The sequence below is a fragment of the Dipodomys spectabilis genome, unplaced genomic scaffold (genome assembly GCF_019054845.1).
Source record: "Dipodomys spectabilis isolate Male_0828 unplaced genomic scaffold, ASM1905484v1 ptg000178l, whole genome shotgun sequence".
Classification (NCBI taxonomy): domain Eukaryota; kingdom Metazoa; phylum Chordata; class Mammalia; order Rodentia; family Heteromyidae; genus Dipodomys; species Dipodomys spectabilis.
In genome coordinates, this window is record NW_024870855.1 from 12,534,827 (window position 1) to 12,562,516 (window position 27,690).

The window sequence follows — 27,690 nt, forward strand, 5'->3', positions numbered from 1 at the left end:
TGCTCGCGCTCCGCATCGGGAGCGCGCCCTCCCGCGCAAGCGCACACGGCTGAGGTGCCCCCCGCACCGTCCCGGGAAGACCCTGGACTCACGCCCGCCTTCACCTCGCGCCGCCCCCGCCTAGCCTGCTCTTTCCGTTTTCCCTTTCGCGCCTGCGCGGCTCCAATTGTTTTGGCTTTCCGGTGGAATCTAGCAAAGGAAGAGGGTGGGGTGCGGGACGTCTGCAGAACCCGGGAAACTACAGAGGTGCGGCCAGTGTTCCCAAGAGCGCGGCTGCTGGAAAAGAAGCAGTTGAGAGGTGAGCCAGCGAATCTCCGGGGCCTGCTCAAAGCGCGCTTCCGGGCCGCGGGCGGGGAACGTTGGGGCGGAACTAGGGCGCGTGGGGGCGGGACCAGAGCTGGGGGCGGGGCTAAGGCGCGTATGGGGGCGGAGCCAGGATGCGCGGGGCTGGGCTTGGGCGTCTGGCGCTCCCGGCTGACGAGGCGGCGCTGACGAGGTGGCGCGGGCGGTGGACGGCGCGCGCGGTTCCCGGGGCGGGACCTGGCGGCGGTCGGGCTCGGAGGGGCGCGCAGCGGCTCCGCTGAGGACGAGCTTTCCCGCCGGGCCGGCCGTCCGAGCGAAGGCGCAGAGGAACCGGAAGGGAGGCGGCGGGACCACTCTTCCGAGCGGGAGGGGAAGGCGAGACCCCGGCGCTGGCCTTCGCGGGAGGGCCACGCCCCCGCCGCCGCGGCCCGGTGTGTGTGGGCGCCGCCGGCCGGTCGGGACCCGGGCCGAGGACGGGTGAGCGAGCGTCGCGAGGCGGGCGGGGACGCTCTGCGGAGGGGCCGGCGGCGGAGGCCGGGCGGGGGTGCTCGGGCCTTTGTGGCGGGGAGGGTGGCGGCCGCGGCATCTTTCAAACGCGGGCGCTTCCGCCGCGGCGGGCGGGGCGGGGAGGGTGAGAGGCGGGCGGGGCGCGAAAGAGTGGCGGGCGGGGCGCGGCGTCGCCCCGGGCGGCTGCGGGACGGAGTGGGCGGGCGGCCGCTCGCGGGGGCGTTTCCGGTCTGGGCCGGGGCCTCGGGGCGTCCGCGCTGATTCCGCGTTTTCCGAGTCCTGAGACCGCGCCGAGCGCGCGCCGCCGGGGCCCAGCGTCTTCCCGGCGTTCAGGGCCGGCGAGCAGAGGCGGCTCGGGCGGGCCCAGCGGCGTGCGGAGCGGCAGCCCCAGGCCGCACCGCATGGATGCGTAGGGCTGCCAGTCGAAGGCCGCGCTAGGCGGATGCTTGGCTGCAGGCGGGTTTGTATGCGTCTGTTTCTGCAGCGAATGGTCTCGTAAAGTTGATTCCACCGACCTGCTGACTTCTCGAGTGGGCGCTTCTATGATGGTTCCTGCCAGTGCAGATAAAGAGAATTGCGAGTGTCCATTCAGCCTAGAAAAGGTGTGCTTTATGCTCCGTCCACGGGCGTCTCCGGGCAGGACGGGGGAAGAGCGGGAGAGGGGGGAAGCACCACTGGTCACAAGTTGGAAGTCGGGCCCTCTGCTTTCCCGTGGAGAAGCAGCCGGTCCGCAGCACACCCATCGAAATCACCGCCTGTTCTGTGCCACTAGATCACAGGTTTACTTTTCCTTCTGACTCGGCCCGAATCTGAGTGGTCGGGACTTTAGGCCTTTTTGGTTGTAGTTATCTATCGTTGAATAAAGAACTTTTTTTCCCCTGACCTAAGATAAATGGGAAAGTCAAGTTCGTTTTCCAGTTCCCTGGATGTGGGATTGCGCTCTGCTCTCTTTCATCTGCCTGCTAGAGTTCGCTTGGGTCTTTTTTTTTTGATGTAGTACTTTTTGAGGCCCATTTAGATTGGAGCCTGAAGCCCTTGCGAGGTTGCCAGTAGTAAGTGCTGGAGAGTTAGCACTGTGTAAAGCAAGCTGAGTAGTCCAGTATGCTGCAGGCTTTTAGAAGTGCTTCGACGTTCCAGGCTTTATAGGAAGCATTGCTAGGAAATCAGTCAACATAAGAAGATAGTGGGGAAGATAAGTGTTGGATTTCTTAAATGTGCATCCCATATGCTTTTTTTTCCTTCGTTGATAGAATGGATTTTTTTCATATGTGAACATTGACTAACTGCATGTGTTTAAGGCACGTGGTAAATTCCCAGAAGCTGGAATTTTTTTTCTTGTAGGAGATTGTGTCTTCATGTGGTCCAGCAGAGGCCTCCTGGTAACAGGCGTGTGCCACCATATTCTTATAAGCGCAGGCACTGAAACCAAAAGATAAGGTTGGTTTTGCATAGACATCTTAACAGCAGCATTGTAGGATTTGAGTATATTGAGTGATATTTAAATATTCAAATGAGAATGGGTAGGTTGCTTTCAAGTAGTTTTTTAGGTATATGAAAAGTGTTTCTAGTTCTGTCAGAAGTTTGCAGTGTTAAAGATCCTTTTTTTTTCTTGTGAGAAAAATGAATTGCAGCAGGAAATTAGGAGGAAGTCCAGCCGTAAAACAAGAGCGGCTGGTTTCCTTTTCTTTTCTTTTTTTTTTTTGGGTCCAATCTTGGGGCCTGAACTCTGGGCCTGGGCGCTGTCCCTCAGCTCTTCAGCTCAAGGCTAGCACTCTACCACTTGAGCCATAGTGCCACTTCCAGCTTTTTTTTGCTTATGTGGTGCTGGGGAATCGAACCCAGGGCCTCAGGCATGCAAGGCAAGCGCTCTACCACTGAGCCACCTTCCCAGCCCCGTGGTTTCCTTTTCTTAAGGCACATACCTTGACAAATAGTGACCTGTAGTAGCATCCACAATAAACAGGGGCTTCTAAGAGTTTAATTCTCTTTCAAATGTAAAGTTTATCTTTTTTTTTTTTGTACATGATAAGCAAGCACTCTCACTTGAGCTGCATCTCCAAATATTTATTTATTTATTTTATTTATTATTGGTAGTAGTGGGGTTTGAAATGAGGACTAATTGACCTCACCGATGGCTAGGTGATCTACCACTTGATCTTCTTTTGGCTATTTTGGAACTAGAGTGGAACAGACTGTTTGACCTATCAATGCTGGCTTTGAACTGCAGTCCTCCACATCTCAGCCTCCTAAGTAGCTTGAGAATGGATCTCACTATGTACCCGTGTTGGCCTGAACTTGCCCTCACCATCACTGGTGCTCTCCCTCTGGATTGCTGACATTATAGGCATGGGTGTCGTCTGCTATGTATTTAAAAAAATAAAACCACCTTAAGTAAATCATAACCTTACATTCTTCATAACCTCATCCATAAGTGTCTGGGAAGCTAAGTAATGTGACCATGCGATGTTGTGATGGGAGAAATGATTGACTTGAGGAAATGAAATTGATAATTGAAAAGGTTAAAATCAATTATGTATTACCATACCATTCCCAGCTTTCCTAGGAAGTTACTGAAAAGATGAGAAGAATAAAGAAAAGCACTTTCCAAAACAGAAGGTATACAGTCATCCCTCGCTGTATCACAGTTCACTTACTGCGGCTTCACTATACCCTGGGTTTTTAGAGAACATATTGATCCCTCACCTATCTCGGGAGCTGGGATGGTCCAGAGACCCCTTGGACGTGTGAAAATCTGTGAAGTACTGATAAGTGAACTGCAGCATAGAGAGGGACAACTATTGGATCTTTTTGCTCCAGGCTAGGGCTCTACCACTTTGAGCCACAGTTCCACTTGTGGTTTTGGGGTGGTTAAGAGTCACGGATTTTCTTGCTTGGGTTGGCTTCAAACTGCCACCCCCAGATCTCAGCCTCCTAAGTAGCCAGGATTACAGGCATGAGCCACCAGCACCTACCTCCTTTCGGTTTTTTAAAAGTGAGACAGCTTATTAGTCATACTGTGCAGAAACTAATACTTGAGGCCTGAGTTTGTTTAGCGTGAGCTGATTTGGCCAGTAGATCTCTTCTTCTAAATTTGGGAAAGAAGTAACACGGGATAGACCTAAGCCTTCAATTAGAGTAGGGGAAATGATGTTGAAATCAATATATTGAGCTTGATAAATTCTAGTAAAGGTAAGGTGCTAAGGTGCTTGTTTCTTAGTTGCTACTTGTCATAACTTGAGAAAATTGTTTGTATAATAATATTTGACTGTCTAGAGGCCTAAATAGTCTTTTCTAAATATTCCCAACTGTCAGTGTTTTATGGTAACTTGTGGCATTCATAGTTTGCTTAATTTTCATCACTCTTCTTTGGGCTAGTTTGTTTCATGATTTGTAACATCAAAATGGTCCCTAAAAACTTTGGATTCTTCATATCTAAGTATGATTTAGCCAAGATAAGAATAAAAGACTGGATTTGGAGTACTGAAATCTTGGGATCTCTAGAATTATTTTAGGTATGTACATTCAGAAGTTGGAAAAGTATTAGGAAAACTTCACCAGTGAGCAGACTAATAAAAATATTTATGTAATAGTGCTGTTCCAAGTGTGAGAGGATTAAAGAGTTTGTGTTCATTGCTGTTTACAGATGAGCAAACTAAGCAGAGTAATAATGACTTTAGGTCTGTAGCTGGACTTCAAGTAGTTTGCAATCATTCTCTTGATCTGTTCCTGATCTTTGACATCCAGAATGCCATGGATCCTTTTCCCACAAAACCTCTCAGTCTTCTGTATGGACATTTGTAACACTATGTGAAAGGGCTTCCTACAGGTAGAGTGAGTTTTCTGTTTGCGTTTTTTTTTTTTTAAGTATTTTTTTGTCTTTTTTTTCTTTTTTGGTACTGGGGATCGAACCCAGGACGTTGCACTTGCTAGGCAAGTGCTTTGCCACTGAGCTACATCCCAGCCCTAGAGTGAGTTTTCTGAAGGGAAACACCCTACCCTCTCTCTGTTTCATCCCTAGGGTGGATTTCTTTGGGCTTTTTGAGTTACCTGTTTTGTAGCTCAGGTTGGCTCATAACTAGCTACCCTCAAGCCTCAGTTTTCCACGTGCTGGAATTAAATACACATGCATGCCATGTGTATTTTCTGTTTAATTTTTCTTCTGTTTTTTTGTTGTTGTTCTGTTTAATTAAATGTATGGAGGGTACAATAAAATACTTCAGTAAAGCATGTGGAAAGATTTAAGCTAATATAATCAGTACCTTACATTTTCTTTTTTGGTGGTGGTAACATTTAAAGTCTAAGCAGATTTTATGCAACTACATGCTGTGCTCTGCCACAGGTTCTTAATAGAGTTCCCATGCTAACATACTATGTACTTTGTGTGCAAGCAGTGTTCACAGTTTTCCCCATCTTATTATTTTTCCTTCATTTTCCCCTCCACAATTCAGGTAGCCTTTACTGTTAAATTTCATTTTCATATTCAGTAGTATTTAATCCTTTTTATTTTCCTTCATCTTCTATAATTTTCCTGGCTAACATTGGGAAAGTTTGCTTCTCTATTTCTATACTTAGTAGAGCGGGGTCTACTTACAGACCTGTAGGAATGAAAGTGAGATTTCAGAATGTAAGTAGATACCGTTTCCTTCAACCTCCACCCTGCAAGACAAACCAAAAGACTAAGCACTCTGACACACTGCTCTGATTTTTTTTATTTTTTTTTGCCAGCCCTGGGGCTTGAACTCAGGGCCTAGGCCTGAAATTCTTTTGTTCAATGCTAGTGCTCTACCACTCCGAGCCACTCAGAAAGCACCTAGGCCTCAAGTTCAAGCCCCATGTCTGACAAAAAAAAAAAAAGAATCTATAAAACAAATTCATGTAATTTCTGTAGCAGATAAACTTTCAGGTGTATATAGGCTCTTACAAACTGAGGCCCTAAAATACCTCAAGGAAATCAGTCAGAAACATTGAATTGAGCTCAGGAATTAAGACTGTCCATTGTCTTTATGTCAAAGTGGATTGCAATGTGTGGTTCTCGTTTAATTTTTGTGTGTGTGTGCCAGTAAGTGCAGGGCCTCATGTTCTTGCATCTTTTTCACTCATGGCTTGTGCTTAACCACTTGAGCCATGCCTCTAGTTTTGCATTTGCTTGTTAATTGGAGATAAAGTTCATGGAAATTTTCCCCAGGCTGGCTTCAAACCATGATCCTCAGTCTCTTCAGTAGCTATGATTACAGGCATAAATCACTAGCACCCAGCCCTTAATTCTTAATAGTTGACATTTTTCACTCTGGGATATATTTTCATAATCATCTTTAGAATATAGGGCATTTTCTGTTAATCTTGAAACAACTGGTACCAGGAATTGTGACATGTAGCAATGATTTCCAAATTTCTCTAGCCCTTGACTCATCTAATTTGAATATATGAGTTTAGTACATGTCTTTATAGAATCATTATTTGACACAATCTTGTTACTTTCAGTCTTTGTGAAATTACATTTGTTTTGGTTATTGTGCTGGGGATCAAACCTAGGGTCTTGCCCATGTTAGGCAAGTGCTTTACCACTGAGCTCCATCTCCCATTCCATCTTGGGTTTTTCAGATGTATGTAGATATTATTGTAGCTGATAAAATAGTAGTAATTTGAGTTTTTGAGTCTCATCAGTATTATATGGTTTTGTTCTTGAGATGATGTCTCCCTAGAGTGGCCTAGAATTTGTAATCTATGGATTATAGATGTGAACTCCTATGTTCATCCAGTAGTATATTTTCAAGGTAAGGTCTTGCTATGTTACCCAGGCTAGCTTTGAACTGGATTCTGGTGTTCCTCCTGCCTCAGAATCTCATTAACTGAGATAACAGGTGCTCATACACGCAAACTTTTTTTTTTTTGGTCCAGTCGTGGGGCCTGAACTCTGGGCCTGGGCACTGTCCCTCAGCTCAAGGCTAGCTCTCTACCACTTGAGCCATAGTGCCACTTCCGGCTTTTTTCTTTTTGCTTATATGGTGCTGAGGAATCGAACCCAGGGCCTCAGGCATGCAAGGCAAGCGCTCTACCACTAAGACACATTCCCAGCCCCACGTGCAAACTTTTTGCATCCGTATTAGAGCATTTCTCATTGTAGATTTTTTTTCAGCAGGTTGTCTGGTAAAAGGAAGTCTTTATGCTTTTGCTTGCTTAGGGTTTAGAACTTCACTGAAGAGAACTCACATTAGGAAAAATGCTTTCCGATGTCCACTTTGAGAAGCACTTAGATGAGGTAAGAGATGTTGAGAGGAAACACAAGACTATATACATGTTAGGTTAATGACCCAAGTGAAACTTAGTTCAATATTTTCAGGACTGTACAGCTTGTGTTTTTTCTTCTTTTTGTGCTCTGAAGGGGCATTTATTTTTCTTAGTAAAACCAGATGTTTTAGTCACTATTTCTTTCAGAAATGGCCTAAAAGAGCCTGTGACACAGGCCAGTAATCCCAGCCCTTGGGAGGCTGAGGCAGGAGAATTGTGAATTCAGAGTCAGCCTGGATTACACAGCCTAGACTATGTGTAGCCAGATCCTGTCAGTGGTACTGGTTTTTGCTAATATTGTCAGGTTGAAATAGTCACACACTTGCTACTTTTGGCTGCAGCAACTAGGTTAAGTCTTCAGGACTGAGATAGTAAGCTTCCAAAGCTTAAAATGCTGGTTTTTTTTTTTTGTTTGTTTGGGATTTTTTTGGTGGGGAAAGGGAATTACTTTTTTTGGGGGGGGGGGTCTGGTTGTGGGGCCTGAACTCTGGGCCTGGGCGCTGTCCCTCAGCTCTTCAGCTCAAGGCTAGCGTTCTACCACTTGAGCCACAGCGCCACTTCCGGCTTTTTTCTTTTTGCTTATGTGGTGCTGAGGAATCGAACCCAGGGCCTCATGGCATGCAAGGCAAGCGCTCTACCACTGAGCCACCTTCCCAGCCCCTATTTTTTTTTTTTTTGGCCAGTCCTGGGTCTTGAACTGGGGGCCTGGGCACTGTCCCTGAGCTCAAGGCTAGCATGCTACCACTAAGCCACAGTCCCAGCCCCTAAGTAATCATTTCTTATGTTAATGAAACTTGGGATGTTTAAGTAGGTGTTGAGTCAGTTGTTCCTTTCTTCCCAGTGTTTTTTTTTTTAATTGTGAAAAAACTGTACAGAGGGGTTACAATTACATGGGCAAGATAATGAGTACATTTCTTATCAAGCATTGTAGCCTCCTCCTTTGTTTCCCCTTCCCATCCCTTCCAAGTCTCTCCCCCACCCAGTCCTTCCCCCCACCCCCCACCCCCACCAAAGTTGTAAAGTTCGTTTTTGACATGACAACTTGTACTTCTCATTGTTGCAATGGTTCCACCTGTATCCTTATTTAAGCGACTTGTTTTTCCCCTTCCCCTCCACAAATTATACTGACATCAAATACAGTGAAAGCAGGGGTTATACTGTGGGGGAGGGACATACAAAGCAACAAAGAAATAATCATATAAATGCGTTAGAAACAAATGCATGAAAGAAAAAACATTTAAATACATATCTTGGGGTTCATTTTCCTAACATCACCTTATCTGACCTTTTCTGCTTGACTCATACATATACTAACTATTGCAAATGAGGGAAACCATGGGACCTATGTTTCTTTGGGCTTGGTGTACTTCACTTAATATTTTTTCCAAGTCTTTTCATTTCCTAACAAATGGGGCAATGTCATTCTTTCTGATGGAGGCATAGAATTCCATTATCACTGTCAACAGTGGGATCAAATGCCAACTATCTACTTTTGCTCAGTTTTATGATTTTTCTTATGGCAGAGTAAAATTTCTTGCACTTGGGTCTCATCAAAAATTGGGAGTTTGAGCTGAATGTGGTAGAGCAGGCCTATAATTGTAGCACTTAGTAGGCTGAGGCAGGAAAGTAATTTGGGGCCAACTTGAACTGCACAGCAATTTTTATCTCAGCGCCAAAAGTTTAGAGTTTGAAAGTCTGGGAAGCATGTAAGACCCTGTCTTTGGCCCGGGGGGGGGGGGGGGGGGGGGGGGGGGGGGGATGGGAAGGGGAAACAAAGGAGGAGGCTACAATGCTTGATAAGAAATGTACTCATTATCTTGCCCATGTAATTGTAACCCCTCTGTACAGTATTTTCACAATAATAATTTAAAAAAAAGTGGGGGGTTGTTGGGCGTCAGTGGCTCATGCCTGTAATCCTAGCTACTCAGAATCGTGGTTCAAAGCCAGCCTGGGCAGGAAGTTCTGTGAGACTTTTTGTTTGTTCTCACTTACCTTTTCTATGGACTGGATAGACTTTTTTCAGGTCGTAGGGCCTGAACTCTGGGCCTGGATGCTGTCCCTGAGCTCTTCAGCTCCAGACTAGCGCTCTACCACTTGAGTCACTGTGCCACTTCTGGCTTTTTTCTGCTTATGTGTTGCTATGGAATCGAACCCAGAGTCTCATGCATGCAAGGCAAACACTCTATCACTGAGCCACCTTCCCAGCCCCTCTGCGAGACTCTTATCTCCGATAAACCACTCAGAAAACCAGAAGTAGTGCTATGGCTCAAGTAGTTGAGCACTGGCCTTGAGCTGAAGAGCTGAGGGACTGCGTCTAGGCTCAGAGTTCAAGCTTGATGACAGACAAAAAAAAGGGGGGGGCATTAATTTAGCATGTGCAAAGCCATAAAGTCAGTGCTCCCTGCTTCCCCTACCCCCTTCCCCCCAAAAAAGTTTGGAAACAAAAGGATACATACATAGATTTCAACAAAAATATTTTCTCTATTTCTTTTGGTGGTATTGGACATTGCCAGGCAAGCACTCTACCACTTGGGCCATGCCCAGTTCTTTTGATTTCAGTTTTTTCAGATAGTGGTCCTACTTTTGCCCTGGTCATCCTTGGACCTTGATCCTCCTACCTCTGCCGTCCAATAAACTGTGAAGGATTACACTACACTCAGCTAGTTTTTGAAAGAGTCTCATTAACTTTTTGCCCTGGCTGGCCTCAAACTGCTGTCCTCCTATCTCTGCCTCCTAAGTAGCTTGTGTTTACCTCTATACCTGGCAAGAAAAACATTTCTTAGACTCAGCTTGCTTTATTTGACTCTAATGGCTTAAGTTTGTCTAAGATAACAGTTTAGAATTGTTTTGTAAATGTTAGCTGTGGATTTAGCTGTAGTCATAGTAAGAGTAAATGCCCTTGGTTTTTGAGCTTTGCCAGTTGGCAACTTTCCAAGCATACATAATGCAATGATTAACAGTAAATAATAAACATAGGTTGAATTTAAGTAGATATTTATAACAAAGTAAACATTTTCCTTGATACTTAAGAATTACTTTGTCTGAAGATACCAGTTTCCATGGATGAGGATGTATGATTTTGGAGCTATTTTATTTGTTCATTTATTTTTGGTGGTACTGGGTTTCAGTTCAGGGCCTTATACTTCCAGTGCAGACACTTTTGTGGCTGGGACTTGAACCTAGTGCCTTTTGAATGCCCTACCAGTGAATTACATCCTACTTTTCTCAGGTTGTTTTTTTTTTTTTTTTTGATGGGGGGCCTGGGCACTGTCCCTGAGCTCTTCAGCTCAAGGCTAGCACTCTACCACTTATGTCATAGCTCCACTTCTGTTTTTTTTTGGTGGTTAATTGGAGATAAGAGTCTCATGGACTTTCTTGCCCTGGGCTGGCTTTGAACTGAGATCCTCAGATCTTAGCCTCCTCAGTAGCTAGGGTTACAGGTGTGAGCCACCGGCTCCCAGCTTTTTCTCAATTCGTGATATAAGATAGAATGACCTACAAAACAATACAGTTATTGGAGAGAGAAATTTATAACATCCTATCATTTGGTCACTAAATGAGTAATTTATTAAACTGTGGTTGTGTGTGAGAGAGAACAAACATTCAAGAGACCAACTTAAAAGAAGAGGAAGGATTTATTATAGCTCAGGTTCAAAGATTTTTACCCACCCTGACAGGAAGGATGACTGAGTAGCTCAAGCCCTGGTGGGCAGGAAGCAGAGTGAGGCTCTAAGAGGAAGGGGCCAGGACAAGCACAATGACACTAAGTAACCTACTTCTTTCAACCAGACCTGCCTTCTCCCAGTTAACTATTCACGTTTGATTTTTTTCATTTTCTTTTCCTGTATGTACTTGCATGTATGTGTAATGCTGGAGATTGAACCTAGGGCTTTGTCTGTGCTGTACTGGCACTCTGAGCTACATGGCTAGCCTTCTGTTGGCATTTTCAATCCATCTTCTTAAAATTGACCTCTGACACACCTGCCCACAGGTATGCTTTGCTGATCTCCTTGGCATTACTCAGTCCAATCAAGTTGACAGATGAAAGGAGCTATCACATCAATTAAAGAATCTTGTTACAGGGGCTGGGAAGGTGGCTCCCTGGTAGAGTGCTTGCCTTGCATGCATGAGGCCCCGGGTTCAATTCCTCAGCACCACATAAGCAGAAAAAGCCAGAAGTGGGGCTGACTCTCAAGTGGTAGAGCGCTAGCCTTGAGCTGAAGAGCTGAGGGACAGCGCCCAGGCCCAGAGTTCAGGCCCCACAACCAACCAAAAAAAAAAAAAAAATCTTGTTACAGAAAATGTTTGTGTATAGGTATTTGAAGGTTGTTGGTTGAGAACCTTAAACTTTGCAATTTTGTGCTTGTATAGCTGATAAATTTTGACATCTATGTTCCCAGAAGTGATAAATGCTTAGTTTTATTTTCAGTTGTACTGAAGATCTTAAATTATTTTTAGTTTGTATGCAATCTGAATAACTTTTCTGCCTACTTGATGATCATTTTTTATTTGAGTATATTTCTTCAGGAAGAAAATGTACCCTGAATTTAAAAGAAGGATCAGAAATAAGAGAAACTAACAAAGCATTATTAATGAGCATTACATAAAGTTGGCTTACTATATAATTTTCTAAAATAAAACTTTCAGTTGTTTAAGTACAGATTAATGCATATGATCTAAAAATTAGTTTAGCAAAATCTAGACATAAATGGGACAGAAAGAAAATCACTGTAGGAAATCAGGTCATATCATTATCTGGTGAATGGCATGTACAGCTTAAGGTTGTATATAGCCTGAAAGAAATCCTGAAGTCCCCAGTGTGGTCTGAATCTATCTTGGTACTGGTCCACTTGGTCACCACTTGAGGACAATTGTGTATTTGATAGGAGTTTTCAATTTATTTATTTATTTTAATTTTTGTCAGTCATGGGCCTGAACCCTGGGCCGGTGCGCTATCCCTCAGCTCTTCAGCTCAAGTCTAGCGCTCGACCACTTGAGCCACAGCGCCACTTCCGGCTTTTTCTGCTTATGTGGTGCTGAGGAATTGAATCCAGGGCCTCATGCATGCAAGGCAAGCACTTTACCACTGAGCCACTTTCCCAGCCCCAAGTTTTTTCTGTAAAAAAAAATCTGCCCGTGGAATTAAATACTTAAAATTATACATATTGTCTAGTGAAATAACTTCAAATTCAAAAAGCTCTGAAAAGTTAAAAACCCAGACATAATCCTAAAATTCATGGCCAGCAAATGTGACTTCAAATAATATGGGTCGGGGCTGGGAAGGTAGCTCAGTGGTAAGAGTGCTTGCCTTGCATGCATGAGGCCCTGGGTTTGATTCCTCAGCACCACGTAAGCAAAAAAAAAAAAGCCAGAAGTGGCACTGTGGCTCAAGTGGTAGAGCGCTAGCTGAGGAACAGCAGCCAGGCCCAGAGTTCAGGCCCCAGGACTGGCAAAAAACAAATAATATACTAGTCTTTATCACTATTCAAATTTCCTAGCATAGACCCTGTGTTCACTTATGGAATGCTGCCCTAGTAGCCTTAAGGAGAGTTGGTAACATGATAACATATCATGTCACTTTTTTTTTTTTTTTTTTTTGGTTGGTCATGGGGCCTGAACTCTGGGTCTGGCTGCTGTCCCTCAGCTCCTCACTCAAGGCTAGCACTCTACCACTTGAGCCACAGCACCACTTCCAGCTTTTTGTGCTTATGTGTGGTGCTGAGGAATCGAACCCAGAGCCTCATGCATGCGAGGCTGCAAGCACTCTGCCACTGAGCCACCTTCCCAGCCCCTCATGTGACTTCTATAAAATCTTTAAAAAAAAGAAATTCTAGAGCACAATCTTGTCCCAAGAGTTTTGAATACAGCACTAGGATTGTGTGTGACTTGCTTTTCTGACCAACACTAATCATTGCTGCATTGTTAATATGTGGCGATGGCAGCTCGAGAGTTTAGGTATTACTCTCCCTAGAGATTGTAGTGGTAAAACTTAGATATAACCTTCAGTCTGGGAAGAGTAAAGACATTACTTTATAACCCAGAGTCTCACCCTGTCTTTGCACCTGGTCTAGTCACTTCAGTAGTTCAGTTGCTGGTAAGTGGACAGTCAATATTACCAATTTAACAGTTCCTATAATAGTATAGTTTAGTGAGAAGATACAATGTTGTCTTGTTGGCATACTGGAAGATAATTTGTGAGGAAAATATTCTTGGTTCTGTGATGGTCTTCTTTTTTTTCTGGTATGTTGTGAGGCTTGAACTCAGGGCCTAGGCGCTATTCCTGAAGTCTTTTTTGTTGTTGTTGTTGGTTGTGCAGCTTGAACTCCATGCCTAGGCACTGTCCCTCAGCTATTTAGCTCAAGGCAAGTGCTCTACCACTTGAGCCACAGCACCACTTCCAGCTTTTTCTGTTTATGTGGTGCTAAGGAATCGAACCCAGGGTTTCATGCATGTGAGGCAAGCACTGTCCCACTGAGCCACCTTCCCAGCCCCCTTCTCAGCCCTCCTAGGGTCTTTAAGCTCCAGGCTAGAATTCTACTCCTTGAACAACAGCGCCACTTCTTTCTGGCTTTTTCTGTTTTATGTGGTATGGAACCCAGGGCTTCATGTGCAAGGCAAGCACTACCACTAAACCATAATCCCAGCCCCATGTAATGGTCATTTTTATAGATTTTATTATATGCAAATCATTTTACTTTCTGATTATGGGAGTTCAGGGTCATCTAATAAGAAAAAGGGTGGTATGGGTTTATAGTTAACATAGTAGCAATCTAATTTTGTTTTTTTCTGGTTTGTAATTATTTTGCCACATGTAAATGGAGTTTCAAATAACATTTTTAAAGTTAAATATTAATTGAACTGGAATTATGTTTTGATGAATGGTATATAGTATGACTAAAGTCTAAGGTGCTTCTTATTTGTTTATGTGGTTAGCCAGTTCCAACATTCTTTGTTGAGATAAGCCAGTCTTCCTGATTTCAAATGCCATAGTTATCATGTACAATATTTTGTGTTTTGGTTTGTTATACATTTTAGTGTTTGATAAGAGTTGAGGGAAAACACTGTCTCTACAACTTTATGCATGATTCTAGGTACATAAATAAGAATTAGATTAGATTTGTATTAAACTCACATTAATTTGGAGACTAGTCATATCTGTATAATGGTGTTTTCTGTGTTTGGAACATGTATCTCCACTTGATCATGTTCCATAGATTTCTCCGTGAAAGTGTATGTTCTTATAAAGATGCCTATCAGGCTGGGTGCTGGTGGCTCACACCTATAATCCTAGCTACTCAGGAGGCTGAGATATGAGGATTGCGGTTCAAAGCCAGCCTGGGCAGGAAGGAAAGCCCATGAGAGTCTTATCTCCAATTAACCACCAGAAAGCTGGAAGTGGCACTGTGGCTCAAGTGGTAGAGCACTTTCCTTGAGCTGAAGAGTGCAGGGACAGCACACAGGCTCAGAGTTCAAGCCTCACAACCGACAAAGAAAGAAAGAAAAGAAAGATATGCTTATCAGGAAGTTCTTCAAAGGGATAAGTTACAGGTGCTTCTCTCAAAGGACTGAAAACATGTAGCATGGGGTTAGTGGTTCTGCCCAGTGGAAGAGTGCTTGTAGGCCCTGGGTTCCAGTCCTAGCAACTCGGGCAAATAAAAACTACACTATGTATGTGTCTGTGTGTATGCATATGTGTATGTGTGACTTTAGAAGTTGATTTCTAAAGTCCCTTTGCCATTTAGTTTAATAAGTAACTTAAATATGAAGCCTTTAAAACTATATAAAACCAGTCCTCAAATGACAATTCCTGCAAAAGAGATTTTTGTTCTTTTCACCCATAATTAAGATCATGTGATACTACCAAGTAACTGTGAGATCTGGCTTTGATAGCTTAAACTCTGTACAGAACTTTAAAATTATGGTTATTCAAGTGCTTTTTATTTGCCAGGATTCTTTTGTTGTTGTTGGTGGTGGTGGTGGTTGTGGGGCTTGAACTCTGGGTTTGGGTGCTGTCCTTCAGCTCCTCAGCTCAAGGCAAGCGCTCTACGGCTTGAGCCACAGTGGCATTTTTGGTTTTGTAGTGGTTTATTGGGAGATAAGAGTCTCATGGACTTTCCTGCCCAGGCTGGCTTTGAACTGTGATCCTCAGATTTCAGCCTCCTGAGTAGCTAGGATTACAGGTGTGAGCCACTGGTGCCCGGCTCCAGGATGTTGTTTCATATGGAAGGCAAAAAGTTAGAAATACAGCTATTCATTTTCTGTAGTCTACTTTTTATTTTATTTTATTTATTTTTGGGGGGGGGTCCAGTCATGGGGCCTGAACTCTGGGCCTGGGCGCTGTCCCTCAGCTCTTCAGTTCAAGGCTAGCGTTCTACCACTTGAGCCACAGTGCCACTTCCGGCTTTTTTCTTTTTGCTTATGTGGTGCTGAGGAATTGAACCCAGGGCCTCAGGCATGCAAGGCAAGAGCTGTCCAACTGAGCCACCTTCCCAGCCCTACTTTTTATTTTAAATGTGTAACTTTAAAAATATTTTTCTCAAGCTCTATTTACACGGTAACCATTTTATGGTAACTATGGTATAACTATTCTTAAGACTTTTTACCCTTCTTGGGTTGTTTGGCTCAAGACTTCAGGCTTGCTATGGCCCTAATACTTGAGCTGAACCTCCTGTCCTGAGGCTTCCATTTTAACACTATATTCTAAAAAGTGGTAGCTGAGATACTCTTTAACTCAACTGTTTTTCTTTTTAATTCTCCAGAAGATCTATGAACATAGGATGCTGCCACCAAATCTACCTCCTGAATTTGTCTCACTCACCATTGAGCAGTGCACTTCCAAATTGGAGCAGAATGTCTGGAGACTGTTGAAAAACTCTGAAGAACACAACTGACACATGATGACCTAGCAGGGATTTTTTTTTTTAAGCCTGCCAAGATAGATATTAGAGAATGTCAGTGTTGGTTGTGAATGCTGCAGATAACTGCAAGCCGACTTTATCTTTTTCTTTCTGAAGAATTGGTGTGACTTTCTAGCAAGACAGAGTTTTCCATTGTGCTCCTGAAGATATTAATGGAATACAGACATGGCCACTCCAGACGAGAGGCGGGTCAATACAGAGTACGCTGTGTCTCTGCTGGAACAGTTGAGACTGTTTTATGAGCAGCGGTTGTTCACAGACATAGTGTTGATTGTCGAGGGCACAGAGTTCCCTTGTCATAAGATGGTTCTTGCAACCTGTAGCTCCTACTTCAGGTAAGTACTTTAATCTTATTTTACAATCAAATATAAAATATTGACCTAGTTTAATGTTTTAATAGGAATGTTTTTAAATGTTCAAAATTTTCAATGCTGTTTTCCTTTTTTTTTTTTTTTGTGATTGCTCACTATTGACCTTTATTTTTTTTTACATTTAAATTTTCTTTTTTTTTTTTGTATTACCACTTTTTTTAAAATTGTGAACATACTGTACAGAGGAGTTACAATTACATGGGCAAGATAATGAGTACATTTCCTATCAAGCATTGTAGCCTCCTCCTTTGTTTACCCTTCACATCCCTTCCCAGCCTCCCCCCGCCTCCCCACCCAGTCCTCCCCCCCCCCCCCCCCCCACCAAAGTTGTAAAGTTCGTTTTCGACATGACAACTTGTACTTCTCATTGTTGCAACGGGTCCACCTGTATCCTTATCCCCTTTCCCTCCACAAATTATACCAACATCAAATACAGTGAAAGCAGGGGTTATACTGTGGGGGAGGGACATCCAAAGAAACAAAGAAATAATCTTATAAATGCGTTAGAAACAAATGCATGAAAGAAAAAAAATATTTAAATACATATCTTGGGGTTCATTTTCCTAACATCACCTTATCTGACCTTTCAGTACTTACCGTTTCCTTGTAGGTATATCATAGGATAGGTGAAAAGGTTTTTTTTTTTTTAAATTTTTATTTGTGTTGGTCAGAGGGTTTAAACTCAGGACCTGGGCACTGTCCTTGAGCTTTTGCACTTGAGACTTAACGCTCTACCACTTTGAGCTACAACACTACTTCTGGTTTTCTGGTGGTTAATTGGAGATGATAAGAGTCTCCTGGACTTTCCTGCCTGGGCTGGCTTCAAACTGCAACCCTCAGATCTCAGCCTTCTGTATATCTAGGATTTACAGGTATGAGTTACTGGCATGAGGCTGAAAGGAAAGTTTTTGTTTTGTTTTGTGCTGGTCTTGGGGTTTTGAACTCAGGGCTAAGCCTTGTTGCTGAGTTTTTGTTCAAACCAGTTCTCTATCATTTAAGCCATAGCTACAGTTCTGGCCTTTTGGTGGTTAATTGTCTTTCTTTTCTGCTCAGACTTCAAACTGTGATCCTCAGATCTCAGCCCCCTGAGTAGTTAGGATTACAGGAGTAAAACACTAGTGCTTAGCTCTTACAAGCTTTTATTTCAAGTTTAAGTTGCTTTTTCATGCTATTTCATATGCTAGTTTTCTTACTGATTTTCTTTGTGTCAGAAAGTTTATTACTGTTTTTATTTATTATTTGCAAGCAGTAGCTCTAAAATCTAGTTAATCATGTGATTTGGATTATGGAATTTCAAAACCATGAATTCTGATTCAGTAGATCAGAGGTAGAGTAGGTTCAGGGATGGTTGTGATCCTACCTACACTCAGACCCATTGTCCTAGCAGTTGGTGGGAGAAATTCAGGGTTAGAGGTTTGTTGATAAATGGGCTCATAAGCCCTCCTTTTAGTACCATAAGGTTTAAGTTGATTGCCCATTATTGGAAAGAACTTTATTTTTTTTTTTGGGTCCCCTTGTGGGGCCTGAACTCAGGGCTTGGGCGCTGTCCCTCAGCTCTTCAGCTCAAGGCTAGTACTTTACCACTTGAGCCACAGCACCACTTCTGGATTTTTTCTTTTTGCTTATGTGATGCTGAAGAATCGAACCCAAGGCCTCAGGCACGCAAGGGAAGCGCTCTACCACTGAGCCACCTTCCCAGCCCCTGGAAAGAACTTTTAAGCCTTATCATGAGTTCAAATGACCTTCTTGTCCTAGCTTTCTAAGTTATAGCCTGACATTTGTGGTCACCTGCCCTAACTTTTAAGCCTCTACCGAAATTCTGTTAAATAGACAGGAGTGGGGCTGGGAAGGTGGCTCAGTAGTAGAGCGCTTGCCTTGCATGCCTGAGGCCCTGGGTTCTATTCCTCAGCACCACATAAGCAAAAAAGTAAAAAGCCCGAAGTGGCGGCTCAAGTGGTAGAGTGCTAGCCTTGAGCTGAAGAGCTGAGGGACAGCGCCCAGGCCCAGAGTTCAGGCCCCACGACCGGACTCAAAAAAAAAAAAAAATAGACGGGCGCCAGGGGCTCATGACTGTAATCCTAGCTACTCAGGAGGCTGAGATCTGAGGATCTCAGTTCCAAGCCAGCCCAGGGCAAGAAAGACTGTGAGACTCTTATTGCTAATTAACCACCAGAAAACCAGAAGTATAGCATTGGCTTAAAGTGGTAGAGCACTAGCCTTGAGCTGAAGAGCTCAGGGACAGCGCCCAGGCCCTGAGTTCAAGCCCCCGGACTGAAAAAATAAAATTGTTTTATATATATATATATATATATATATATATATATATATATATACACACATACACATATATATGTATGTATGTTATGTATGTATGTATGTATGTATATATGTATGTATATACACACACACACTTTTTTTTTTGGTCGGTTATGGGGTTTGAACTCTGGGCCTGGGCACTGTCCCTCAACTCTTCAGCTCAAGGCTAGCACTCTACTACTTGAGTCACAGCTCCACTTCCCGTTTTCTAGTGGCTAATTGGAGATTGAGAGTTCCACGGACATTCTTGCTTGGGCTGGCTTTGAACTGCAATCAGATCTCAGCCTCCTGAGTAGCTAGGATTACATAGGCGTGAGCCACCAGTGCCCGACTTCTGTTAATATTTTATTGTCATGATCTTGACTAGAAAGTAACAACTTATCTTGATTAACTTCCCTTATTTGTAGTGGTGTCAGTAACTTATTTTTTATTTTTATTTTGTTGGTTTGGGGGCTTGAACTTTGGGCCTGGACACAGTCCCTGAGATCTTCAGCTCAAGGCTAGTGCTCTACTACTTGAGCCACAACACCACTTCCAGCTTTTTCTGTTTATGTGGTGCTGAGGAATCGAATCCAGGGCTTCATGCATGTGAGGCAAGCACTCTACCACTGAGCCACCTTCCCAGCCCTGGGTAGACATTTTTATACTCTACAATCATTTGATTTTTTTTTTTCCAAATGTTCTTAACTATATTCTCCGATTTCAGGGTCATTAACATGTAATACTGCTGTGACTTAAGAAATTCATTTATTTATTCATTCATAGTGGTAGAGATGAACTCAAGGCCTCACATTTATTAGGCAAGTGCTGTGCTACTTGAGCCATGGCACCAATCCAGAAGTTCTGCCTGTTGAATTACATTAGGAAGGATTACCCTCTTCCTTTTGGATTATCAGTGCTGTCCTACCAAAACCCGTATGTAGTTTTGAATAGTAGTTTCTGCTTCTTGGTACATTTACTGTTCATTTTGGACCCAAATGAGAAACCCACTTGTGAACTGCTCAGAACTTGAACTATGGTGCTTCATTCTGTTGTACTGTTACGTAATTCCAAGAAGCATAGTTACATTCTGGGAATCTTGTTAGTGTGGTATTGTAAAGTATCCTGCATAATTTTAGGAAATTCTTGTAATTTTTTTCCTTTATTGACATAGATTTTACCTACCATAAAGTTACTAATGTTTATAAATACATAGTTGGTCTCTTTACCAGTATGTTCTTTGTATTAACCAACTACACATCAGATATACTTGGGAAAATTTTTCATATCTACTGAATAGATAGAGTTTTCTTGTCTTTATTCCATAAGCAATACAGTCTTTACTGCTTAGGATGCATTTACATTGTTTTCAGTCTAGTGATGGCTTAAAGTCTTGAGGATAGAGTATAGGTTTCATACAAGTAGCCATTTATATAGGGGACTACAGTACCCTCAGGTCTTAGTCTCTCCTGCAAGTAGTCCTTAGCAGATACTATATGATGTGATAAATTTAGTACTCCTACAAAACTGTGTACCATTTCTAGAACCTAACTGAGCTCTCTGTCACCTTGTGTCCATTTACAGTCACTCTTATCCTTGCCTGTAGCTCTAGGTAACTAGTAATCTACTTGCTGTCTCTGTTTTTCTTTTCTGACCATTTCATACAAATGAATTCATACAATATATGATCTTTTGTGTCTGGCATCTATGTTTCCGTCTGACCATTGTATTTGAGGCTCATTTAAGTGTTTCATCAGTAGTTCTGTTTTATTCCATTGTATGACTATACTCAGTAAGTAATCAGAAAGGCAGAGTGAGTCTGGCATTGAATTATGTACTATTTTCTGTTGTCTGTTGGATGTCTTCCTTATCAAAAAGGACCCTGCATTAATCTTCCTGTGTTATGTCATTTCTCTCTGTAGCGCTACATTTGGTTTACCCTGAATCCTTCAGCTCTGTTCCTGTCTTTTATAGGGCCATGTTCATGAGTGGACTCAGTGAGAGCAAGCAGACACATGTGCACCTGAGGAATGTGGATGCCGCCACCCTCCAGATCATAATCACTTATGCCTACACGGGGAACCTGGCGCTCAGTGACAACACGGTGGAGCAGCTGTATGAGACAGCCTGTTTCCTACAGGTAAAGCTGCTCTTCCTCAGTGATACCTCTGAGGCTGCTTATTGTGTCAGGAAGTCCTGGTTTACTAGTGACCTGTGTCTGTAAGGTTTTTACTGGGTGTTTTATAAGGTATGAAATGAAAGCGGCATCTAACTCCCATTTCCTATGTGGGGAACAGTGTTACTTTCTTTTTCCCATTTCTCCCTTCTTTTACCCATTACACTAAAATAAAGCCTTGCTAAATCTAAAAAAGGGGGGGAGTGTGAAATGAAAAAGAATTGATGATGTAATCAGCTGGCAGACTAAGTTACTTTTATGACAGGTGAGCTGAGTGTTGGTGTGGCATGCCTGTAATCCCAGCACTGGGGAGGCTGATGCAGGAAGTTTGCCATCTTGAGGCCAGCCTGCACTACATAAAGGAAGACTCATTCAGGCCAAAATGTCATACTGGTTTCTTATTTTGCCTATTATGCCTGGGAAATTTAAATATTTACAATGGTTATGGTAAATTATATTATGCTGTTTAGTAGTTAAATAATATTGATGGTTGTTATATTTATCTCTGATTAACTTTTTTGTCAGTCGTAGGGCCTGAACTCTGGGCCTAGGCGCTGTCCCTCAGCTCTTCAGCTCAAGGCTAGCGCTCTACCACTTGAGCCAGAGCACCACTTCCGGCTTTTTCTGCTTATGTAGTGCTGAGGAATCGAACCCCAGGGCCTCATGCACGGGAGGCAAGCACTCTACCACTGAGCCACCTTTCTAGCCCTGTCTGATTAACTTTTTTAAAATTAATTTTATTGTCAAGGTGATGTACAGAGGGGTTACAGTTACATATGTAAGGTAGTGAATACATTTTTTTTGAGGTATGTGCTTTTTATTCCTAAGTTTTCAGCATTTTATATATATATATATATATATTTTTTTTTTTTTGGTGTTGTGTGAAAATACCGTACAGAGGGGTTACAATTACATAGGCAAGGTAATTGAGTACATTTCTTATCAAGCATTGTTGCCTCCTCCTTTGTTTCCCCTCTCCCCCCGCAAAGTTGTAAAGTTCGTTTTTCGACATAACATCTTGTACACCTCGTTGATCCCTATTTAAACAATTTGTTTTTTCCCTTCCCCTCCACAAATTATACCAACATCAAATACAGTGAAAACAGGGGTTATACCGTGGAGGAGGGACATACAAAGCAACAAAGAAATCATCTTATAAAGATGTTAGAAACAATTGCAAGAAAGAAAAAACATTTGAGTCCTTATCTCTCAGTTCATTTTGCCTAACATCAACTTATCTGACCGTTTCTGCTTGTCAGTAGTGAGTACATTTCTTGTCAAACATTGTTACCACCCCTTCCCTTTTCTTCCACTTTCCCTTTCCCTGATTAACGTTTACTTTCTATTTTCCTATCATTTCTGCCTCCCTATCTCCCTCGGACTTCTCACTCCTCCCTCCCCCCCTCTATCTTTTGCCAGTACTGAGGCTTGAACTGAGGACCTGGGTGCTTGTCCCTGAGCTTTTTTGCTCAAGGCTACTACTCTACCCCTTGACCTGCAGCTCCACTTCTTACTTGGAGATAGTCTCACAGACTTTTTTTTGGTTGGTCATGGGGCTTGAACTCTGGGCCTGGGTACTGTCCCTCAGCTCTTCAGCTCAAGGCAAACACTACCACTTGAGCCACAGTGCCACTTCTGGTTTTCTGATGGTTAATTGGAGATAAGAGTCTCATGGACTTTCCTGCCTGTGCTGGCTTTGAAGTGTGATCCTCAGATCTCAGTCTCCTGAGTAGCTAGGACTATAGTTGTGAGCTACCAGTGCCTGGCCTCACAAGACTTTTTTTCCCAGTCTGGCATTGAACCATGGTCCTTGGATCTCAGTCTCTAGTAGTTAGGATTTACAGGCATGAGCAGGCCTCTTTTCAGATTTTAATAGTCATATTATTTTCATCTTTTTGTCTGAGACATGTACTCAAACTTGGAATCTGACTCTGGTGCTCTACCCCTGAGCAACATCTCCAACCCCAGGAGTTATTGCTTTTTCTTTCCCCTCATTTCCTTTCTTGGAATGACACTTTCTACTTAGAAACAAAGTTTTAGGGGCTGGGAAGGTGGCTCAGTGGTAGAGTGCTTGCCTTGCATGCATGAGGCCCTGGGTTCGATTCCTCAGCACCACATAAGCAGAAAAAGCCGGAAGTGGGGCTGAGGCTCAAGTGGTAGAGTGCTAGCCTTGAGCTGAAGAGCTGAGGGACAGCGCCCAGGCCCAGAGTTCAGGCCTCACGACCGAAGGAAAAAGAAAGAAAGAAAGAAAGAAAGTTTTAGGCAGGGTACATACAGGGTGGGGTGTGTCAGTGCAGGAACTCAGGAGTGTAGAAGCAGGAGGAGGTACCTACCAAGACCCTGTCTCAAAAAACACCACAAAAAATGAGAAGGTTTATCTAAATGGAAACCTTCAAAACAAAGTTTAAAGTGTTTTAGAAACAGAGTGGATGGTACTCAGTAGATACTTAGGACACAGTAGATGATGTCTGGTAAGTGTTGAGGACACAGTGGATGATAGGTATTGAGGTCACAGTGGATGATAGCCGGTAGGTACTGAGGATACAGTAGATGATAGCTGGTAGGTACTGGGGACATAGTGAATGTAGCTGGTAGGTACTGAGGTCTGCCCTCCATGTGAATGACAGTGGTTGGATGCTCACTTGGATGTAGCCTAGGAACCAGAGCATAGTTAATTCCTTCTTATATTGCTTCCCTCCTTCTTAGTCTTACACTGGTCTTCTTGTGTGTGGTCATGTCTGGTCACTCTCTCATAGTTCATAATTAGTAGCCTTCACTTCCCAAGGCCAGACTTGGAAGAGAGTACTGTCTGTACTAAGCATTCTTTATGGCTTACACGATCACATTTTTCAGGTGCTAAAAGGTTTCTGTAAGTTTGTAATCTTTCTTGCCATGTTAATAAATTCTGTATGTGTAAGGTGTAGGCTTGCCTCTTGGGATATCAGTGAGTGCTCCTTGGCTTTGGTTGCTGTAACCAAGTTGAAGCGATAGTATTTTTAGGCAGCAGATATTATACTCATACTTCACTTTGATCCTCAAAGTGAATCCTTAATCATTTAAGATAGACAATTATTATTTCGTCAGTTTATATGAGAGAAGACAGGCTTAGAGAGACGCCATTTGCCTGTTAATTATACAAGTACTGACTGGCCAATTGAGGTCTTGGATTGAAATGACCTGACTCTTCATTGTAAGTGGCTTTTAGTTAACCAGGTGGTGAATGAGTATGGATGAATAAATGTGATTAGTGGATGGCACTTCTGAGTCAGCTGAAACCTGCCTGCTTTCTCAGGAAAAAAAAAAAATCTGTAGAAGAGAAGGCTTGGGTGGTTCAGATGCATCATTTTAGTGTAGGTAAGCTAGGGCTCTAGACATAGCAGTGGTAGAACACTTGTCTGAACACCTAGTGTTCTGACTACAGTCCCCAGCACCCTGAAACTGACCAAAGGAGGGTTGCACATTGCTCTGACTTGCATCTTCCCTCTCTAGAAAAGTGTGGCAGTAACAACTCTTCTTAATCACTTTATATGGTTGCCTTTTCCAGCTACTCAGTAATCACTTCCTGTAATTACACAAGATACTCATGTGTTGTTTTTTTTTAACTAAATTTTAAGCCCTTCTTTTTTTTTTTTTTGGTCAGTCGTGGGGCCTGAACTCTGGGCCTGGGCACTGTCCCTCAGCTCTTCCGCTCAAGGCTAGCACTCTACCAGTTGAGCCACAGCGCCACTTCCACTTTTTCTGCTTATGCGGTGCTGAGGAATCGAACCCAGAGCCTCATGCGTGCAAGACAAGCACTCTACCACTGAGCCACCTTCCCAGCCCCAAGAACCTTGTTTTTTAATGCCTAGAAAAGTTAACTTCCCTATGAATTTCCTTATCCTTGAGGCTGTTCAAATGTTTTAAATGCTTGCTTAATACTTTACTACTGTTTAAGTAGGCCAGTTAAGTAAGGTATTGATCAAGGAAATGCAGACCTCTACTAGTCTTAATTATTTTTGGGAAACTTTTCTCTTAGCCTAAACAGATGTATCTTAAGTAAAAAGTTCTCAGAAAGGGAAAGGTGACACAGGCCCTGCATCTCACCTAAAATGTGAGATGGGGTTATGGTTCAGGGTAGACACATTCTTGAACTTGCATGCAGGGCCTCTGTCCCCACTGCCATAATTTGTTGTGTATTGATTTGTTTGTTGGTCTCCCATGTCCTTATCAACCTTCTTCCCTTTATTATTTTAGGTAGAAGATGTGCTGCACCGTTGTCGAGAGTATTTAATTAAAAAAATAAATGCAGAGAACTGTGTGAGATTGTTGAGTTTTGCTGACCTCTTTAGTTGTGAGGAACTAAAGCAGAGTGCTAAAAGGATGGTGGAGCACAAGTTCACGGCTGTGTGTCACCAGGAAGCCTTCATGCAGTTGTCCCATGACCTGCTAATAGACATTCTTAGCAGTGACAATTTAAATGTAGAGAAGGAAGAGACCGTTCGAGAAGCTGCTATGCTTTGGCTGGAGTACAACACAGAGTCACGGTCCCAATACCTATCTTCAGTCCTTAGCCAGATCCGAATTGATGCACTTTCAGAAGTGACCCAGCGAGCCTGGTTTCAAGGCCTACCACCCAATGATAAGTCTGTGGTGGTCCAAGGTCTTTATAAGTCCATGCCTAAGTTTTTCAAACCACGCCTTGGGATGACTAAAGAAGAGATGATGATCTTCATTGAAGCCTCTTCAGAAAACCCTTGTAGTCTTTACTCTTCGGTCTGTTACAGCCCACAGGCAGAAAAAGTTTACAAGCTGTGCAGTCCACCTGCAGATTTGCATAAGGTTGGGACTGTGGTCACCCCTGATAATGACATCTATATAGCAGGGGGCCAGGTTCCTCTGAAAAACACAAAGAGCAATCACAGCAAGACAAGTAAACTGCAGACTGCCTTTAGAACTGTGAACTGCTTCTACTGGTTTGATGCACAGCAAAACACCTGGTTCCCAAAGACCCCAATGCTTACTGTCCGTGTGAAGCCGTCTTTGGTTTGCTGTGAAGGCTACATCTATGCGATTGGGGGTGACAGTGTGGGGGGAGAACTTAATCGGAGGACCGTAGAAAGATACGACACCGAAAAAGACGAGTGGACGATGGTAAGCCCTCTACCTTGTGCATGGCAGTGGAGTGCGGCAGTGGTGGTCCATGACTGCATTTATGTGATGACATTGAACCTCATGTACTGCTACTTCCCCAGGTCTGACTCCTGGGTGGAGATGGCCATGAGGCAGACAAGCAGATCCTTTGCCTCAGCTGCAGCTTTTGGTGATAAGATTTTCTACATTGGAGGGTTGCACATTGCTACAAATTCTGGTCTAAGACTCCCCTCTGGCACTGTAGATGGATCTTCAGTGACTGTAGAGATTTATGATGTGAACAAAAACGAGTGGAAAATGGCAGCCAACATCCCTGCCAAGAGGTACTCGGACCCATGTGTTCGAGCTGTTGTAATCTCAAATTCTCTCTGTGTGTTCATGCGAGAAACCCACTTAAATGAGCGAGCTAAATATGTCACCTACCAGTACGACCTGGAACTTGACCGCTGGTCTCTGCGCCAGCATATATCAGAGCGCGTGCTTTGGGACTTAGGCAGAGATTTTCGATGCACTGTGGGAAAACTTTATCCATCCTGCCTTGAAGAATCACCATGGAAACCACCAACTTACCTTTTCTCGCCAGATGGGACAGAGGAGTTTGAGCTGGACGGAGAGATGGTTGCACTCCCTCCTGTATAGTCAAGTTGGAGTAGTGCTGCTTGGTTCCGTTCCTTCACTAAGTGACAGGCTAGGAGAGGACCACATGGGGAGTACAAAAAATTCTATCTTTGATAAATTTTATTTTTATGCCCTACTTAATATTTGCTTCAGTATAATATATATCAGTGAGTCTCACAGGAAGATGTGCTTCCATAATAGGAGCTAGGTTAAGAACCTCTAAGTACTCTGAGAGCAGAGGGATGAACAGCTAATGCTGTTAGCCCCGTGCACGTACAGTTCAAAGTTCACTTAGAGAAGTAGCTTCCTTTCTAGTGTGGGACATCACAGACTATGCTGAGATTATTTAGTGTATCTCATTCCTGTGCTTTGTTCTGAAGTTCTGGAATACATTTTTCCAGTAACTAACCAGCTGCGCTTAACACTGATGTCCACATTTGTGTAGCAGTATTGTCCATGTCCTCTGCCATAGTTGAGAACACTCCGTAATTTTGTGGTATTACACAGGAAAGGTACGACTGCAGGACCAGTCTATCCAGTTAGGTGCATGTATCCTCTCTCCACTAACTTGTCTATCTAGAATACAGGTCGTCCAGTCAACTGGCCGTGTACCAGGTACATGAACCCAGTTGCTGGGCTTGCAGTGAGAATTGTGCGGGTCTGTGGGGCTTTCATGATGAAGGTTTCCACCTCTTCTATGCGTTAGCACTGCTCATGCATAGAATTACCTGCTGCTGATGTAGTCCTCCATCTTCAAGATTGAGAGTGGGTTAACCAGGTCATTACATCCTAATTTAATAACAAGCATTACTGTAGAGTGATTGTGTGTAGGTATCTGTTAGCTGTCAGAGTGTGTTTTTTAAACCTGATGTGTGTGTGTCGGGTTAGGTGCCATCTGCACTGGTATCTGCAGGAGGGCAGATGACTGGTGCCTGTGGCATTATCCCAGAAACCACTGGCAGTAGTAGCGCCCCCATGGATGTGAGCATGGGCGCTTGTGACCAACATCGCCGGCATGTTCAACTCTGTAATGTTCTCGCACTGTATTTTGAATGACATTAATTTATTAAATAAATTGTATATA

The 27,690-nt window shown here is 43.3% G+C and overlaps 1 protein-coding gene across 3 annotated transcripts; it reads left to right on the plus strand.

The window, feature by feature from the left end:
- Positions 1–154: 154 nt before the first annotated feature.
- Kbtbd2 (kelch repeat and BTB domain containing 2) lies at positions 155–27,677 on the plus strand. 3 transcript variants are annotated; one of them, XM_042695114.1, is made up of 4 exons: positions 155–298; positions 15,858–16,351; positions 20,657–20,822; positions 25,092–27,677. In XM_042695114.1, the coding sequence occupies exons 2-4, from the start codon at positions 16,182–16,184 to the stop codon at positions 26,625–26,627; spliced, it is 1,872 nt and encodes a 623-aa protein (XP_042551048.1). In that variant the 5' UTR covers positions 155–298; positions 15,858–16,181; the 3' UTR covers positions 26,628–27,677. The 3 variants fall into 3 exon arrangements, with proteins under 3 accessions (XP_042551048.1, XP_042551046.1, XP_042551047.1); XM_042695112.1 differs by lacking the exon at positions 155–298 and adding an exon at positions 485–780; XM_042695113.1 differs by lacking the exon at positions 155–298 and adding an exon at positions 1,245–1,412.
- The last annotated feature ends 13 nt before the right edge of the window (positions 27,678–27,690 follow it).

Coding starts and splice junctions, on each gene's coding strand:
- Kbtbd2 (XM_042695114.1), top strand. CDS start 16,182: ATGGCCACTCCAGACGAGAGGCGGGTCAATACAGAGTACGCTGTGTCT. Junction 16,352..20,656: donor ACCTGTAGCTCCTACTTCAG/GTAAGTACTTTA, acceptor TGTCTTTTATAG/GGCCATGTTCATGAGTGGAC. Junction 20,823..25,091: donor AGACAGCCTGTTTCCTACAG/GTAAAGCTGCTC, acceptor TTATTATTTTAG/GTAGAAGATGTGCTGCACCG.